The 17,240-nt window shown below is 43.5% G+C and overlaps 1 protein-coding gene across 4 annotated transcripts in view; it reads left to right on the top strand.

Annotated features, from left to right (window-relative positions):
• SPTLC1 (serine palmitoyltransferase long chain base subunit 1) overlaps positions 1–17,240 on the top strand; it is a 104,137-nt gene that overhangs the window by 35,117 nt on the left and 51,780 nt on the right. For 2 of the 4 annotated variants that reach the window (XM_070400903.1, XM_070400904.1), the window contains one exon: positions 4,634–4,766. In XM_070400903.1, coding sequence (XP_070257004.1) covers positions 4,634–4,766 — 133 coding nt within the window. Of the gene's footprint in view, positions 1–4,633; positions 4,767–4,887; positions 4,913–5,013; positions 5,821–17,240 lie in introns of those variants that run through there. The other 2 variants (XM_070400905.1, XM_070400906.1) reach the window with 2 other exon arrangements.

Below are 17,240 nucleotides of genomic sequence, written 5' to 3'. Positions count from 1 at the left end.
TGTTTTAGTAGGAAGAGCATTGGGTCATGGAATTCCTAGATCAGCCACTTCTTCCCCCGTCATGGGAGAGTACTTTCAGAGTGTAGGAGCAAACAGTCCTTGTTTGCATCACTCAGAACATTTTGGTAAGAATCCCATAAGATTCTGTGAAAACATTTTGAGAAACATTCAGCACCATATTTATGTTCCAATGAGTGCATAAGTGATGTTATTTTTACTTTTAAGAAAAACTGTCCAAGTCTCAAGGTATTTTAAAAAACCAACAGTGTGGAAAGCAAGCATATGGAGGCCTGAAGAGAAAACATGGTTGGTTGTTTTTTAAACTGTTCTAATGTTATTATCTGCTCTTACCAGATTAAGAGGAGATATTACATAAATGGAAAACTGAACAAGTGACTTTAATATAAGATAGTCCTTAAATACCTGGGATTTGGATAAATTAATTAGAAGACAGTGTAACTGTTTTTCCCTTTTAAAAGAAAACCATTTTTTAATTCTAAAAATACTTGTTTAATTGAACAAACACGGCCCACTTACTGTCTTTTCCATGCCAGGCTTTGTTCTGAGTTTTATAAGCATGAACTCCAGAGGTTCTCAGAACCATCCTTTGAGGCAAGTACAACTGTTCCCATTTGACAGAAGAAGGACCTGAGAGGCTCAGGGTCCACACCTGGTGATGAGGGAGCCCAGAGCTGCCCCCACCCCCCCGCCCCCGCCCATGATTGCCACAGCCAGGCCCCGTGCCGCCTCTGCCTCCCGGCACTTCCTTTCTGCCAAGGGCAGCCCGTGCTGGGAGAGACAGGCTTTCTGGCCGCCTCCTCTGTGGCCTCTTACCTACGGTGTTGGTTCCTGGTAGTGAATCAGAGAATGTAGTGCTTGCACTCCATCACACATGTGGCCCCAGTTGGTGAAGTGAATCACACACACAGCAGACAGACATCAAAGTTGGAGAACAGGCCCTGACAGTTTTCCTGTTGGCTGCCGCCCCATCCCAAGAGTTCCGTCATTGTGCAAAGTAACTATCATACATCAGGAGAAATTATGTAGCTTATTCATATTTACCTGTGACAGAACTCGCTTCGCAGGGCTGACATCACTGTCTTTAGATAGGAGAGTACAGGCCGGTCTTTTTTAAACTTTTAGGCCTGGGTAAGAACCAGTAACATTGATTTATTGACTAGAGATTCTTCTTATACTTGATGGCAAGGACATAAAAACGATTATGAATATATATAATAATGAGAGTATTCTTGGCATACAATTTTCAGCAACTAGGAAGAAACTCTGAAACAAAGCCAAGTCTGCTTTACTGTCTCATTGCTAACCAAGGAAAAGAGTTCTTTAGAGCTAAGTCTGTCGTGTGACTTAAAGTCACTTTTGTAGATAGCAAGAGGTATCTAGCATCCATAGCGTGTTTTTTCTTTATGAAATAGAGATTGAGTGAAAGCAATGCAATGTAGCTTGGTTGTCTACCTGCTAGCTAAATTGTGAAGATTTGGGGTAGCTAGTCCAGTTTAGGGGCAGCACTGTAATTTGAAGGAGGCCTTCCCCAGGGGACCTGCCTTCATGCCCGATGGGAAGTGAGAAGTGGCAGGTGGTGGGAACCTGCCTGTAGGGAGGCACCCAAAGAGCACTGCGGAGGAGGACAAGGAAGACACGCCCGAGCTCGGCTGTGTGGGGTCACTGGCTCTCTAGTGCTTTACTGCTTCCTTATTCTTGCCAGATTTTGCCTGAGTCTTTCTGTGGGTACCATCTGTCATAGCAGGGCGAGCAGCCAGGTGCTGGGTCAGATCCTCATGCTTGGTGGTGGTGATAGTGCAGGTTTGATGCTTGAAGAGCCAAGTACCCCTTTGGTGCCATTTTGATCAGATGGGATACAGTCTTCTTTGTTACTGTAAAAATCCCAAATGTGTTGATATAATGAAAGCGTCAGTTCTATAAGATGACGATAACCAATTAGTAATGAAAATTAAATGGTTTTATGTGTGTGTTTTTCTATAATAGACTATGGTAGTATACATATCTTAACTGATAAATGGGAAGAACCTCCTTAATTTTTTATCATTACTTGATTAGAATAAGATGATGATTCCTAGTAGTGAATCAGAGAATGTAGCCTTATAACATCCTATAAGAACCCTATGAGTAAAGAGAGCTTCAGTTTCTGGATATTGATTCTGAATTTTCTAATTCCTTTCTATATCTCCCTTGCCATCCAATCAGGGTTTAGTTTAGACCATCTGTGTCTTCCTGGTTTGCACCTGCCTTTGGTTCACTGTTGAGTGTTCCCTTTTCAGTCAGAAATTGCTCTGGGTGTGTTGTGGTTCTGAGTGTGGAAGGGGCCCAGGTGTTTCAGACCTGTCGGTTGAAGGCATAGGTTAACCTTGTACCTGTGCCCGGCCTGGAGTTCTCCAGTGACAGCTGCTGGGTGACCCTCTGAGCTGTGTCACTAGCTATGGCAGAAACCCAGTCCAGTGCTTATCAGAGTATCTGTCCTTATGTGATATTCACTAAATGTTTGATTAATAAATGAATTAATTGAGAAGATTGTTGGATCTCCCTCATCTGACTACTTTTTTTTAATCCTCACCCCAGGATATTTTTCCATTGATTTCTAGAGAGAGCGGAAGGGAGAGAGGAGAAAGACAGAGAAAGAGAGACATCAATTGGTTGTCTCCTGTACGTGCCCCTACTGGGGCTGGGGAACTTGCAGCCGAGGTACATGGCCTTGACAGCATCCTTTGGTCCACAGGCCGGCACTCTAACCACTGAACAAACTGGCCAGGGCCTGACTGCTTTTTAAATGTAGTCTTTTGTGAAGTTACAACTTTTATCATTCTTAATTTTGCCTTCAACTAGTTAGATAGCTTCACAATAGATTAGCTTGCCTCATAAGTCAGAGAATGGGTTCACAGATTTTGCACTTAGTCAAATATTAGAGGCCCAATGCATGAAATTTGTGCAAGGGGCTTGGCCCCGCCCCCGCCTCCACCCACTGCTGCAGCTGCCTGGCCCTCGCAGCCCAGGCTTCTTCCGGAAGGTCATCCAGTCTAATTGGCATGTTATGCTTTTATTATTATAGATGCTAAGAAAGTTGTTTCTTATTTCCTGTACCTGAACTGACCTTCCTCACTTGTCCCTCCTGGAGGGTGTGAGAACCTGGCCCTTGACGGTTCACCATGTCCCTTACAGTGGGAATATAGTCCACTCACAGTCCAGCTTTGTACCCAGCTGGTTACATCATCTCTTCTGTATATCTCAGTTCTTCAGGTCTTGTCCCTCTCCCCACTTCTCACCAAGAAGGCCCCTGAGGGGGAGGGGCATACCTGTCCCTCAGGAGTGAGGAGCTACACTTCGCCCTGGTCTCTCAGGGAGGTGCCAGTGCCCCCTGGAGGAAGGCTGATGCTGAGGGTGGTGGGGTTCGCCAGTCTCCTGGAGTGATGCTCCCTCCGACAGGGCCTCCGCATCTGGGCCAGAGTGCTGTGTCAGCCCATCAGCCCTCTGCACCTTCCTCTCTGGGCACCATCGAGGTCCCCTGCTGCTGCCTAGACTTCCAAGTTCCCTCACTGGCCGCGCTGCGGTTCCCTCTTCCATGGTCTGAAAGCCTGCCTTCCCCACCTCTGACCGCCCTCCTTTTTTCCATGAAGCACCCCCCCCCCCCCCCGGGGCACCTTTCTTATCAGCTGCTGGTTCTCCTTGCGCAGAGCGTGTGGTGAAGCTCCGGTCAGTTCTCCAGGCTTGGGTGCTGCTGTAGTCAAAGAGCTAAAGGGAGTTGTAACCATCCTTTTCTCTCCTGATAAGACCACTGGGAAGGTTTTAGGTTCAAAGCCAGTCAGTGCACTGTTTACTCTAGACATCACCGGTTCTTCCATCCGGGGCATGCAGCCTCATGGCTCAGCCTGGGAAGGTGAAAGGCTAAAGGGAACCATGATGTAAGAAAAAGAAAAAGTTTAATAATCAACGTTTGTTCCTATTATTACATCAGCATTCTTCCTAAGCTCTCTCTATAAAAGGACCACATTTCTCTTGGTACCTTAGATTTTAGTTCCCCAATACACTTAAAAAGGAATTTAGGCAGAAATTCAATCCTGCAGAGTGATGGCAGGTGCTACAGTTCAGTACTGGCACCCGCTATGGAGGAGTGACGACTGCTCAAAGCCGCTGTCTTGGTGCAGAGTGCGTGGAGTTCTTTTTAGTAAATGAACCACTTCCCCACCCCCCCTTTTCCTTTTTCTGTTAGAAGCTGGTTGACAATTGTCTTGGTGTTTGGTTTGGTACTTCTGCTAAAAGGCAGGAAGGCATTAGTAATGAATATTGTGCATCGATTGAGGGACTTCAAAGCTGGTAAAGTGGCTGGGCCTTGAATTCTTGGGCTAGAGTGGTATCAAAGCAGAACCCCAAATTGGAGCCACATTGTACGGACAGATGAGTAGCTGATTCAGTTCACAGTTTTTAGAAGTATTATTGGCCCAGAATTATCTTAATAGAGCTTATGTAATTTATAACTTGAAAACAATTACATTTTGGCCATAAGGTGACAGTATTAATAACTAAACTGTTTATTTTTATCCTTTAGTTAGTGAAAAAGAGTTACATGGCAGTTTAACCATTTAATTTTTTATTATTGAAATAGATGTGCACTTGGATTTGGAAGACCGCCTTGCAAAATTTATGAAGACAGAAGAAGCCATTATCTACTCGTATGGATTTGCCACCATAGCCAGTGCTATTCCTGCTTACTCTAAGAGAGGGGACATTGTGTTTGTGTGAGTAACCTTTACCTACGTTTCTAATCAAATTCCTTTGAAAATAATATTGGCCCTCCTAGAAAAGTCTTTTGTTAGAGGCTATCTGCCTAAAATAATATGATTTTTTTTGTTTTTAAAGAAATTCATAGTCACCACAGCTAAGTAATTCTACAGAATTTGTGAGACAGTCATTAGAAGGATGAGTACCTCAAGGTGTCGGCACTCAGTTATCTTTCATTATGATTTTATTATTGCTATCGAGAAGCCCGGAGGAGGCCCACCATCTCCCTTCCCTGCACAGCTCGGTGGCCATGTGGTAACCTTGTGAGACTCCACTTCTCTGTACCCCAGCCCAACCCTTCGTCTCTGCTGGTCTTGCTTCATGGCATGTTAAGAACACAGAAGCTACCCTGACCAGTTTGGCTCAGTGGATAGAGCATCAGCCTGTGGACTGAAAGGTCCTAGGTTCGATTCCGGTCAAGGGCATGTACCTTGGTTGCGGGCACATCCCCAGGAGGGGGTGTGCAGGAGGCAGCTGATTGATGTTTCTTTCTCATCATCGATGTTTCTAACTCTCTATCCCTCTCCCTTCCTCTCTGTAAAAAATCAATAAAATATATTTTTTAAAAAAATAAGAACACAGAAGCCATGAGTCCAGGGCTTCCTTCATTCCTGTGTGCAAATCTGCCCCCTCATGCATGTATACTAGATGGGTTGCTCTTCGCTATGGAGAGGAAGAACAGAGAGAAGTGGGTATGGCTGGCATAGCACAAGCAGCTGCCTGCACCTTCCAGAAGCCTCCAGCCCAAGCCTCTGTTGTCTTTTGAGTAGACCAATAAATGACCCTTTGAATTTAGAAACAAATTTACTTTGAATTTAAAAAAAAACACACAAATTTACACCGAGTCGTCGTGGCTCAGTGGTGGAATGTAGAGCCATGAACCAGGAGATCATGGTTCGAGTCCCAATCAGGGTACATGGCTGGGTTGTGGACTTGATCCCTGGCGGGGGGAGGGGGGAGGGCGTGCAGTGATTCTCTCCCCCTCTCTCTTCCTCTCTGAAATAAAAAATATATTTAAAAAATATTTTTAACATATTTAAAAAAACAAAAGCCTTTTCTCTCTCTTTTTTTTTAACACCATAGCCAGAATAAATTTTTTAAAAAAATACAAATCTGATTATGTCACACTTTTAAGAGCTTCCATTGTTCCTGAAGTAATGATCCAGGTCTTTATTTTGATTTTGCATGTTCTAGACTACTTTTTCAAGCTCATTTTGTACCATTTTCCCTCAGGTTGTCCTGCTGTAGGCTCACCAGCCTTAGATACTAGTTTCCCCTCACTTCAGGGCCTTTGCACATGCTAAGTATATTATTCCTTATCTCATCTCCTGTTTAATTCCTGCTCACCCTGCATGTAATATCACTTCTGCAGGAAAGTCTTCCCTTACCTCTCAGGCCAGGTCAGGACCCATGCTGCATGTGGAGAAGAACTTACCGCTACAGAGGTCTGGTGCCTTGTGAATCTAGGACACATGGCACTCGCTGCCTGTCAGAGCCCCCTGCTCCTCAGGCCTTCTCATGTCGTCAGGCGTGTGTAGCACACACACCTCTGCTCTCTGCTCATCTTGCCTCAGACTCATGGAATACAACAGTTTTAGTAGTTAATTGCCTTTTAATAGTGCTCAGTAAATACCAGTTCAGTGAATGAATGAATGGAGACTGGCGCTCAAAAGAGGGGTCGGAGTGACTGGCTTTCCCTGGCCCCTGCAGCCTCCTACTGCTTCTCACCCACTGTTGGAATTCCTGCTCGTGCAGCAAGCCCAGCCCAGGACGCAGCACAGGCTCTGCCCGGGCATCTCGGGCCACACGCTGTTCATTCTTCTATCACCCTGCAGCAACCTGGGGGCTCTCCAGCACATGGCCTGAACTAGTGTTTCCCCATGTCACGAGAATTAATGTTTTCATTAACTTTTTGCACATAGTTAAAAAAATCCAGTAAGACTCATCACAGACTTGAGAACTGCTGATTTAAAGTATTTCTGGTTTTTAGTAAAAGTAGTTACAGACAAATTCATGTCATCCAGATCCAGTATCACCTCATATAAGAACCTCACTATATAGACTTTTTGAGTTTTAAGTCCAGAAAAAGTGTACAGTTACAACTGAGTTTGTATTCTTCTTTTGTCACATAATAAGTACTATGTTATCCCTTTGGTTTTAACTGCTAGGAAAACTAGGTTAAATTCGCTTCCAAATGTTATACCCGGTGTCTTTGAACTTCAGTTTCTAGTCAGTCATGAGACAATTTACTCTTATAATTTTAAATATTTTGCCAGAAATTCAGTAGGAACATTATAGGTAAAAATATGTTTCTTTGTGTCCTCATTTTGGCAGCCTCCCTGTGTTTAGTAAATTATTTTTTATAAATTCATTATGCATAGACAGTATGTCTGAAGCTTCGTTTTCTTCCTTTTTTAGTAAACAGTGATAAAGCCTTGTCAATAGGAGGTCTCAGCACAGTGGTTGTTTATGTATTTAAGCCTTTCCTGGTCACTCTACTAAGTGTATGTTCATATTACTTCATATGTCTTTTTTAATGCAATATTTTATATTAAGATAATTGTGGATTTACATACACTTCTAAGAGATTCTTTGTGCCTTTTACGTAGTCTTTCCCAGTGGTCACCTCTTGCAAACTATAAAAGAGTTTCACACTGGGATATTGACAGTGATAAAGTCAAGACACAGAACATGTCCATCACCAGAAGGATCCTTCATGTTGCCACTCCCAACCTACCCACTATTTTTAATTTAAGTTTTAAGATGAAGTCTATTTTATATTTGATTTAAGTCAGTCTATCAAAATAGTATCATTTAACATGTAATAAACATAAGTTTTTAATGTTACTTTACATTCTTTTTTTAGCCGTTTTTTAATTTTTAAATTACAGTTGTATGAGTCTATTTCTGTTCTGCTTGTTTATTTTTTTAGATTCAATTTTGGGTTATTTTTGTTTTTTTTTAAATATTTTTATTGATTTCAGAGAGGAAGGGAGAGGGAGAGAGAGATAGAAACATCAATGATGACAGAGAATCATTGATCAGCTGCCTCTTGCATGCCCCCTAATGGGATCGAGCCCGCAATCCAGGCATATGGCCTTGACCAGAATTGAACCTGGGACCCTTCAGTCCGCAGGCCGACACTCTATCCACTGAACCAAATCTGCTAGGGCAGATTCAATTGTTGATAGATATGTATTTATTACAACTTTATTGTTCATATCTTTATCTTTTTTTTCTTCTTTAGCATTTCATATTACTGGTTTGGTGGTGATGAACTCTTCTTGCTTTTTTCTTGTCTGGGAAGCTCTTTAGTTGCTGTTCAATTCTGAATGCTAGCCTTGCTGGGTAGAGTAATCTTGGTTGTAGGTCCTGGCTTTTCATCACTTTGAATATTTCTTGCCAATAACTTGGGCCTCTTTGGATTCATCTTATTTGGGACTCTGAGCTTCCTGGAGTTGTATGTCTCTTTCATTCACCAAGGTAGGGAAGTTTTCTCTCATTATGTATTCAAATAGGTTTCTAGTTTCTTGCTCGTTCTCTTCTCCTAGTATCCCCATGATGTGAATGTTGATATGCGCTTGAAGTTATCCCAGAGGCTCCTTACACTAGCCTCACTTTTTTGGGGTTCTTTTTGCTGTTCTACTTGCGTCTTTTTTGCTTTCTTATTTCTGAATCGCTGATTTGATTGTCAGCTTTATCTACTGTATAGTTGACTCCTGTAAATTACTCGTCATTTCAGTTAGTGTCTCCTTTATTTCTGACTGGTCCTTTTTTTAAAAATATTTTTTATTGATTTCAGAGAGGAAAAGAGATAGAAACATCAATGATGAGAGAGAATCATTGATTGGCTGCCTCCTGCACAACCCCCCCTAGGGATTGAGCCTGCAACCCGGGCATGTGCCCTGACTGGGAATCAAACTGTGACCTCCTGGTTCCTAGGTCGGTGCTTACTCACTGAGTCACACCGGCTGGTCCTGACTGGTCCTTTTTTATGCTGTTGAGGTTCTCGCTGAGTTCATTAAGCATCCTTATAACCAGTGTGTTGAACTCTGCCTCTAGTAGATTACTTGTCTCGATTTTGTCTAGTTTTTTTCCCGGAATTTGTTGTTTTATTTGGGACATGTTTCTTTGTGTCCTCATTTTGGCAGCCTCTCTGTGTTTGTTTCTATGTATTAGGTAGAGCTGCTACATCTCCCAGGCTTGGTAGAGTGACCTATTGTAGTAGGTGTTCTGTAGGGTCAGTTGCACAGCCTCTCTGATCACAAGCTGGCACTCAAGATGTGCCCAGCTTTTCTTCCCCAGTGTGAGCTGTGTACACCTCCCTCTTGTAGTTGAGCCTCGATTGCTGTTGGCACATCGATGGCAGGGATTTAACCTCAGCCCAATCATCTGCAAGGACTGGCTGTAGCCACTGACCACCGACCTCCGACCACCGTGGAGGATCAGCTGTGCAGGGACCCACCGCTGCACAGAGCAGGACTTACTTAGTAGGGCTTTGATGCCCACTGAGCCTGCTCCTTGAGTGTGTTGCTTGTGGAGGTGGTTGGGTGGTGGTGCTTTGACATGGTCTGAAGGTGTCCACTGAGTGTACTGGCTCTGGGGCCTGCCAGAAGGTATAGGCCACGGTCAGCCACTGCCAGTGTTCTGCCTGGGCCATTCAGCACAAGCTACAAAGCGATCTGCAGGTGGCTGCTACTTGTGCTGAGCTTAGAGGTTCCCAGGAGAGACCAAGCTGTGACCCAAGGCTGGCTACTGCTGGTGTCAAACCTTGGGCCTGAGGTTTGGGGCATGCTGAGACCACATGCTGCTTGTTTGAGAGATTTTAGGAAAAATCTAAAGCCTGAGCCATTCTATGGAAAAGCCACTGGAACCAGCTTAGGTGGGCCCGAAATTTGGGTGGAACAGGACCTCAGGGAATCACCAGGGGAGGGTCTCAGGAAAGGAACAGTGGCCTCTGTCAGCACTTCTGTCTGGGAGAAAGCTGACCCTCCAGCTCTCTCTTATGCCGGCCAATTCAGTTCCTCCCCATGTGCTCTTTTGAAGCTGCTGCCCCAGCACTGGAGCTCAGAGGGAGTGAGTTCTAGTAAATTCGTGTGTGGGCCCTTTAAGAGTAACTGTCTGGGACTCCAGCAGCCCTCCATCTTACTCAGTCACAATTACCACTGGTTTTCAAAGCCAGAAGTTATGGGGACTTTTCTTCCTGGCACTGGAACCCTGGGATACTGGGTCTGGTATGGGGCAGGGAGCCCACACTCTTCAGGGGGACCTCTGCAGCCAAGATATCCCTCCCAATTTTATCGGCCACACATGGGTGTGGGACCAGCTCATTCTGCAGTGACTCTGCCTCTCCTACTAGTCTTGATGTGGCTGCTCCTTTAAATCCCTAGTTGTAGGACTTCCATTCAGCCAGATTTCAGGCAGTTCTGAATGATGGTGGTTCTGTGGTTAAGTTGTAATTTTTATGTGGTTGTGGGAGGAGGCAAATACTGGGTTTACACCTACACGCCTACCCACTTCTTAATCCCTGGCATCCACTAATCTGTTCTCCATTCCCATAATTCTGTCATTTTAATATTGTTGTGCAAGTGCAGTCTTACAGTAGGCAACATTTGGGGATTGGTTTTCTTCAGCATTAATTCTCTGGAGATTTATTCAAGTTCTTGTGTGGAGCAAGAGTTTGTTTTTTGGATTGCTGAGTCATAGTCCATGGTATGGGTGCACCACAGTTTGTTGAACCTCTCATCTGTTAAGGACATCTGAGTTGCTACTCTAAACATTCACTTACACATTGTTCTGCGAATGTAAATTTTCATTGCTTTGGGATAAATGCCAAGGAGTCCAGTGCTGGGTCATACAGAATTGCATATTTAGATTTTAAGAAATTGCCGAACTCTTTTTCAGAGTGGCTGTTTCATTCTGTATTGCCATTGACTGTATAAGTGATCTAGTTTCTGAGCATTTGGTATTATCACTATCATTTTATTTTAGCCATTCTGATAGGTGTATAGAGATATCTTGATCCCTAATGATGTTTACTTTTTTTTGGACTGTGTGTGGTCTTGGCATCAGAATAATACTTCATCAAATCAATTGGAAAGTGTTCTCTTCTATTTTCTGGAGAAATTGTATAAAATTGTTAATTCTTTAAACGTTTGGTAGATTTCTCCAGTAAAACCACCTGGACCTGGAGATTTATTTTTTGAAGTATTTTAATTACAAATTCAATTTTCTTAGTACTTATAAGGCTATTCAAATTATCTGTGTCATATTGGGTGAGTTTATGTTTTTCAAGGAGTTAGTCCATTTCTTTTAAGTTGTCAGATTTATATATATGACGTGCTTTGTAATATTCCCTTATTATCCTTCTACTGTCTGCAGAACCTGTAGTGACACCCCATTTCATTTATGACTGGTAATTTGTGTCTACTCTCTTTTTTGTCAGTCTTCCTAAAGGTTTGTCCATTTTATTGATCTTCTTTTTGGTTTATTGACATTTTTTTCTATTCTATTTTTGTTTTCAGTTTTTTTGACTTTTAGTATTATTTCCTGCCTTCTCATTATCAGTTTATTTGTAATGCTTTCGTGCTGTGAGTTTCCCTCTCAGCATTGCTTTAGTTGTGTCTAACAAATTTTGATGTGTTTGTTTTCATTTTTATTTAATTGTGTTTTTTTCCCTGTAAACCTTCTCTTTGACCCCTGGATTATATAGAAGTGTATTGTTTAGTTTCCAAGTGTTAGAATATTTAAATTTGTTGTAGTTTGTTTTATGGCTCATGATGTGGTCTCTCTTAAACAGTGTTCTGTTGTCACTTTATTTTTTTTTATTATTTTTTTTTATTTTGAAATATATTTTATTGATTTTTTTACAGAGAGGAAGGGAGAGAGATAGAGAGTTAGAAACATCGATGAGAGAGAAACATCGATCAGCTGCCTCCTGCACACCTCCTACTGGGGATGTGCCCGCAACCCAGGTACATGCCCTTGACCGGAATCGAACCTGGGACCTTTCAGTCCGCAGACCGACGCTCTATCCACTGAGCCAAACCGGTTCTGGCATGTTGTCACTTTAAAAAGAATATTCTGCTGTTCACTGGAGTGTTCTATAAATGACAGTTAGTTGATAGTGTTGTTGAGTTCTTTTATATCCTTGCTGATTTTCTGTCTAGTAGTTCTATCAGCTGGTGTAGTTGTGATTTGTCAATTTCTCATTTTACTTTTATCACTTTTTGTTTCTTTTCTTTTGCAGCTCTATTAATTGGTGCATATTTATTCCAAGTCTCTAGGACAGTGGTTGGCAAACTGCGGCTCAGCAAACCACGGCTCTCGAGCCACATGTGGCTCTTTGGCCCCTTGAGTGTGGTCTTCCACAAAATACCAGCTCTTCCACAAAATACTGACTTCTGCACATGGGCCGCGAAGTTTCAATCGCACTGTACGTGCGCGCCTGTACGTGGTATTTTGTGGAAGAGCCACACTCAAGGGGCCAAAGAGCCGCATGTGGCTCATGAGTCGTGGTTTGCCAGCCACGGCTCTAGGATAAGACCCTTGTTACCATTATATAATGTGCATCTTTGTCTCTGGTAATTTTCTTTGTTCCAAAGTGTACTTTATCAGATATTAACATAGGCAATTCTGCTTTCCCTTGGTGAATGTTTGCATGGTATATTTATTGTATGTAATATATATGCACTCATACCACTGTTATTGAATAATATGTGTGTGTGTGTATTTTTATTATTTAATAATAAACTACTTTTATTATTACATTTGAAGTGAATTTCTTGTAGGCAGCATATGGTTGAGTCATGTATAATCTATTCTGTCAATATCTAACTTTAAATTATATGTTTTGGCTATTTTCATTTAGTGATATATGAGGCCTTAAATCTGCCCTTTTCTTTGTTATTTGCTCTCTGAGTTTTTGTTTTTCTACTTTCTCTTTCTTTCCTCTTTGTTGGTTATTTGACCATGTATGGGGATTCCATTTCTATTTACCAATATTGTTTTTTACTGTTTCTCTTTGCATAGTTTTTTAAGTCACTGCTCTAAGTATGACATTATATATACACATAAGTTATCACATTCTACTGCTCATTTTCTTACCAGTTTAAGTATAAAACCTTTACCTTTATTTACATCCCTCTACTCTCCTCATTTTTAAAGTAATTATTTAAATACTAGAGTCCTGGATCATGCACCACTGGGGTCCCTTGGCCTGGCCTACAGGGATTGGGCCGAAACTGGTTCTCCGACATCCCCCGAGGGTCCCGGATTGCGAGAAGGCAGTTCTCAGGTGACGCACCCCAGAATTGGCCTCCCTCCTCTCTGGTTCCAGGGGCTTCACCCGAGAACCGCAGCTGCCAAATCACCACAGCTCCGCAGCTCCTGCATTGAGCGCCTGCCCCCTGGTGGTCATTGCACGTCATAGCTACCGGTCGAACGGTTGGACAGTCGTAGGCTTTTATATCTACACTAATAAAAGAGAAACATGCAAATTGACCGTCCCTCCACTATGCCCACCAGCCAATCAGAGTGATATGCAAATTAACCCAACAAAGATGGCAGTTAATTTGCATACACAGGCGCAGAGCAAAGACTGAAGACAGCAGAAGGAAGCCCAGCACTGCAGAAGGGAGCAAAATGGTGGAGAAGGGAACGGAGCCGAGGCAGCCGAGATGGGAGGGAGTGAAGTGGCGCAGAAGGGAGCGAGCGAAGCAGCAGACACGGGAGGAAGCGAGGAGGCGGAGACGGGAGGGAGCCGAGGCAGTGGAGAAGGGAGGGAGCAAGGCAGTGGAGAAGGGAGGGGGCCGAGGCGGCGGAGACGGGAGGGAGCCGAGGCAGCGGAGAAGGGAGGGAGCCGAGGCAGCGGAGAAGGGAGGGGGCCGAGGCGGCGGAGACGGGAGGGAGCCAAGACAGCGGAGAAGGGAGAGAGCCAAGACAGCGGAGAAGGGAGGGGGCCGAGGCAGCGGAGATGGGAGGGAGCAAAGTAGCGGAGACGAGAGGGGGCCGAGGCAGCGGAGACGGGAGGCTGAGGCGGGCTTCGCTCCCTTCTCTGCTTCGCTCCAGCCTCAGGAAGCCCTATTCTTGCAGGAATCTTCTTGACACGGGCCTCTAGTATATATATACACTAGAGGCCTGATGCATGAAATTCAAAAGCCTGGCTGGCAATTGAAGCGCGAGCGTCTGGTGTGGAAGGGTAGGTCCCACCTGACCTCCGGGTCTGGGCAATACCTAAGCCCCCAAGTGCCCCCCTCCGCCCGAGTCACAGCACCCGAGTCCCCATGGGGAGATGCAGTGAGCACGGCTAGATGCTGTGGGCTGTGGCGCAGCATGGGCCTCTGGGCTGCCCAGTGGCGCCACACGGAAGCCAGGCAGGCAGTGCATTCTCCCAGTCAGCCTCGCAGACCGGCTTCTGCATGAACCCTGATGAGCCCGACTGGCCCCTGCAGTCCCAGCAGCTGTGGTTCACCAGAAGAGGCCACGTGGGTGCGGGGTGGGCTCCTCATGGGCGCCTGGTGTCCCTGGGTAGGGTAGCAGATGGAGTGAGAGTGAGCCCGGCGGACACCCCGCATTCTCACAGCACCTCTGTCCCTGTCACTCCCGCCCCCAGGTAGTTGGCGAGAGGTAGCAGCCCCTGCCCGAGCACCACGGGAGGTTGGTTGCCGCGCCCTGGTGGTCAGCGCACATCATAGCAAGTGGTCAAACTCATGGATGAATGACCGCCTAAGAGGACAATATTCATATTAGGCTTTTTTAAAATATAGGATAGATGTCCTATACATACATTGAGAACCACGTCAGACAGTGTAGTTTTTGCTTTATCCATTATACTAATAAAAGAAATATGTAAATTGGTAGTCACTCCACCACACCCACCAGCCAATCAGGATGAGTATGCAGATTAGCCTAATGAAGATGGCAGGTTAATTTGCATACATAGGCACGGAGCGAAGACTGAAGTCTCCAGCCTGAGCAAAGACTGAAGACTGAAGACGCTTGGCTTCTCCGCTGTGGCCAGAGTAGAGAAGCCAAGCCTCGCTGCGTTCGGACCAAAGGCCTGGTTCCGGGTGCCGGCAGCCAGGGGAAGGAAGGCCTATTGTGTGAATCTTCATGCAACAGGCTTCTAGTCTATAATAATAAAAGCGTAATATGCTAATTAGACCGGACAGCTGAATGACCTTCTGGACATCATTCCAGACATCCTTCTGGATGAAGCCGCGGCGGCGGGGGCCGAGGCAAAGGCAATTAGGGCCAATCAGGCAGGCAGGCGAGCGGTTAGGGGCAATCAGGAAGGCAGGCAAGTGGTTAGGGACAATCAGGCAGGCAGGCAGAGGCGGTTAGGGGTGATCAGGCAGGCAGGCAGGCCAGGAGTTAGGAGCCAGTGGTCCCGAATTGCAAGAGGGATGTCCGACTGCCAGTTTGGGCCTGATCCCACTGTGGGATCAAGCCTAAACTGGCAGTCGGGCATCCCCTGAGGGGTCCTGGATTGTGAGAGGTGCAGGCCAGCTTAGGGACCCCCTTCCCATGCACGAATTTTGTGCTCCGGGCCTCAACTTGTTTATAATGCTGCAATGCACATAGCGGGCGCGTATATTCTTTTGAATTAGTGTTTCAGGTTTCTTCAACTATATCCCAGAAGTAGAATCACTGGGTCAAAAAACAGTTTCGTTTTTAATTATTTGAGGTAACTCCAGTGGCTGCACCAAACTGCATTCCACCAACAGTACATGAGTGTACCCTTCTTTTCTTCACATCCTCATGTTGTTTGTTGGTTTATTGATGATAGCCATTCTGATAGGCATGAGGTGATTTCTCATTTTGGTTTCAATTTGCATATCTCTGATGATTGGTGACATTGAGCATCTTTTTATATGTCTATTGGCCATCTACATGTCCTCTTTGGAGAAGTATCTATTCAGGTCCTTAGCCCATTTTTCAATTGGATTGTTTGTTTTCTTGGTGTTGAGTTGTATGAGTTTTTTATACATTTTGGATATTCACCCTTTATTAGATGTATCATTGGTGAATATGTTCTCCCATTCAATGCTTTTGCCCATTTTTTAATTAGGTTTTTTTTATGTTGAGTTGTATATAAATTTTGGGTATTAATCTCTTATCAGATATATCATTGATGAATATCTTCTCCTGTGGGTTGTCTTTTCATTTTGTTGATGGTTTCCTTTGCTGTGCAAAAAATTTTTAGTTTGATGTAGTCCCATTTGTTTATTTTTTTCTTTTGTTTCCCTTGCCAAAGGAGATATAATAGAGAAAGTGTTACCTGAAAATGTCCAAGGTTTTACTGTCTGTGTCTTCTTTTAGGATTTTTATGGTATCGAGTTTTACATTTAAGTCTTTAATCCATTATGAGTTTATTCTTGTACATGGGGAAAGAAAGTGTAGTTTTAATTGTTTTTGCATGTATCTGTCCAATTTTCCCAACACCATTTATTGAATAGACTGTGTTTACCCTATTGTATGTACTTGCCTTCTTTGTCCATATAGTTGTTCGTTTATTTCTGGACTCTATTGTTCCATTGATCTATATGCCTGTTTTTTTGTGTTTTTTTTATGCCAGTACCATGCTCTTTTGATTACTGTGGCCTTGTAGTATAGTTTGGTATTAGGTAGCATGATTCTTCCAACTTTGTTCTTCTTTCGCAAGATTGCTTTGGCTATTTGAAGTTTTTTGTGGTTCCATATACATTTTTTGATTATTTGTTCTAGTTCTGTGAGATAAGCCATTTTGAGGGTATTTGAGTTGAATCTGTAGATTGCTTTGGGTAGTATGGACATTTTTTTTTTTTTTTTTTTTTTTAACTAAGAAAACATTTTTTTTTCTTTTTTTTCTTTTTTCTTTTTCTCCATCACCTGATTTTGCCCTTTCAGCTACTACATTTTTATTTTTTTATTTTTTTTATTTATTTTTTAATTTTTTAATTTTTTTTTTTAGGGTGTTTTTTTTTTTAATTTATTTATTTTTTTTTAATTTTTTTATTTTTCGCTTAAAGTATTACAAAGTGTATTACATAAGTATCCTTTTTTCCCCCCCGCCCTTGACAAACCCCTACCCTCCCTTACCCCCCAGTGTCTTATGTCCATTAGTTATGCTTATATGCATGCATACAAGTCCTTCGGTTGATCTCTTACTCCCCTCCCTCCTGCCCCCCAACTCTCTCTGGCCTTCCCACTGCAGTTTGACAATCAGTTTGAGGCAGCTCTGCCTCTGTATCTATTATTGTTCAAAAGTTTGTAATGGTCTTTATTATCCATGAATGAGTGAGATCATGTGGTATTTTTCCTTCATTGACTGGCTTGTTTCACTTAGCATAATGCTCTCCAGTTCCATCCATGATGTTGCAAATGGTAGGAGTTCCTTCTTTTTAACAGCAGCATAGTATTCCATCGTGTAGATGTACCACAGTTTTCTA

The sequence above is a fragment of the Myotis yumanensis genome, unplaced genomic scaffold (assembly GCF_028538775.1).
Source record: "Myotis yumanensis isolate MYYU_CA2020_CCGP unplaced genomic scaffold, mMyoYum1.0.hap1 SCAF_21, whole genome shotgun sequence".
Taxonomy (NCBI): domain Eukaryota; kingdom Metazoa; phylum Chordata; class Mammalia; order Chiroptera; family Vespertilionidae; genus Myotis; species Myotis yumanensis.
This window is presented reverse-complemented; position numbering and strand designations above follow the sequence as displayed.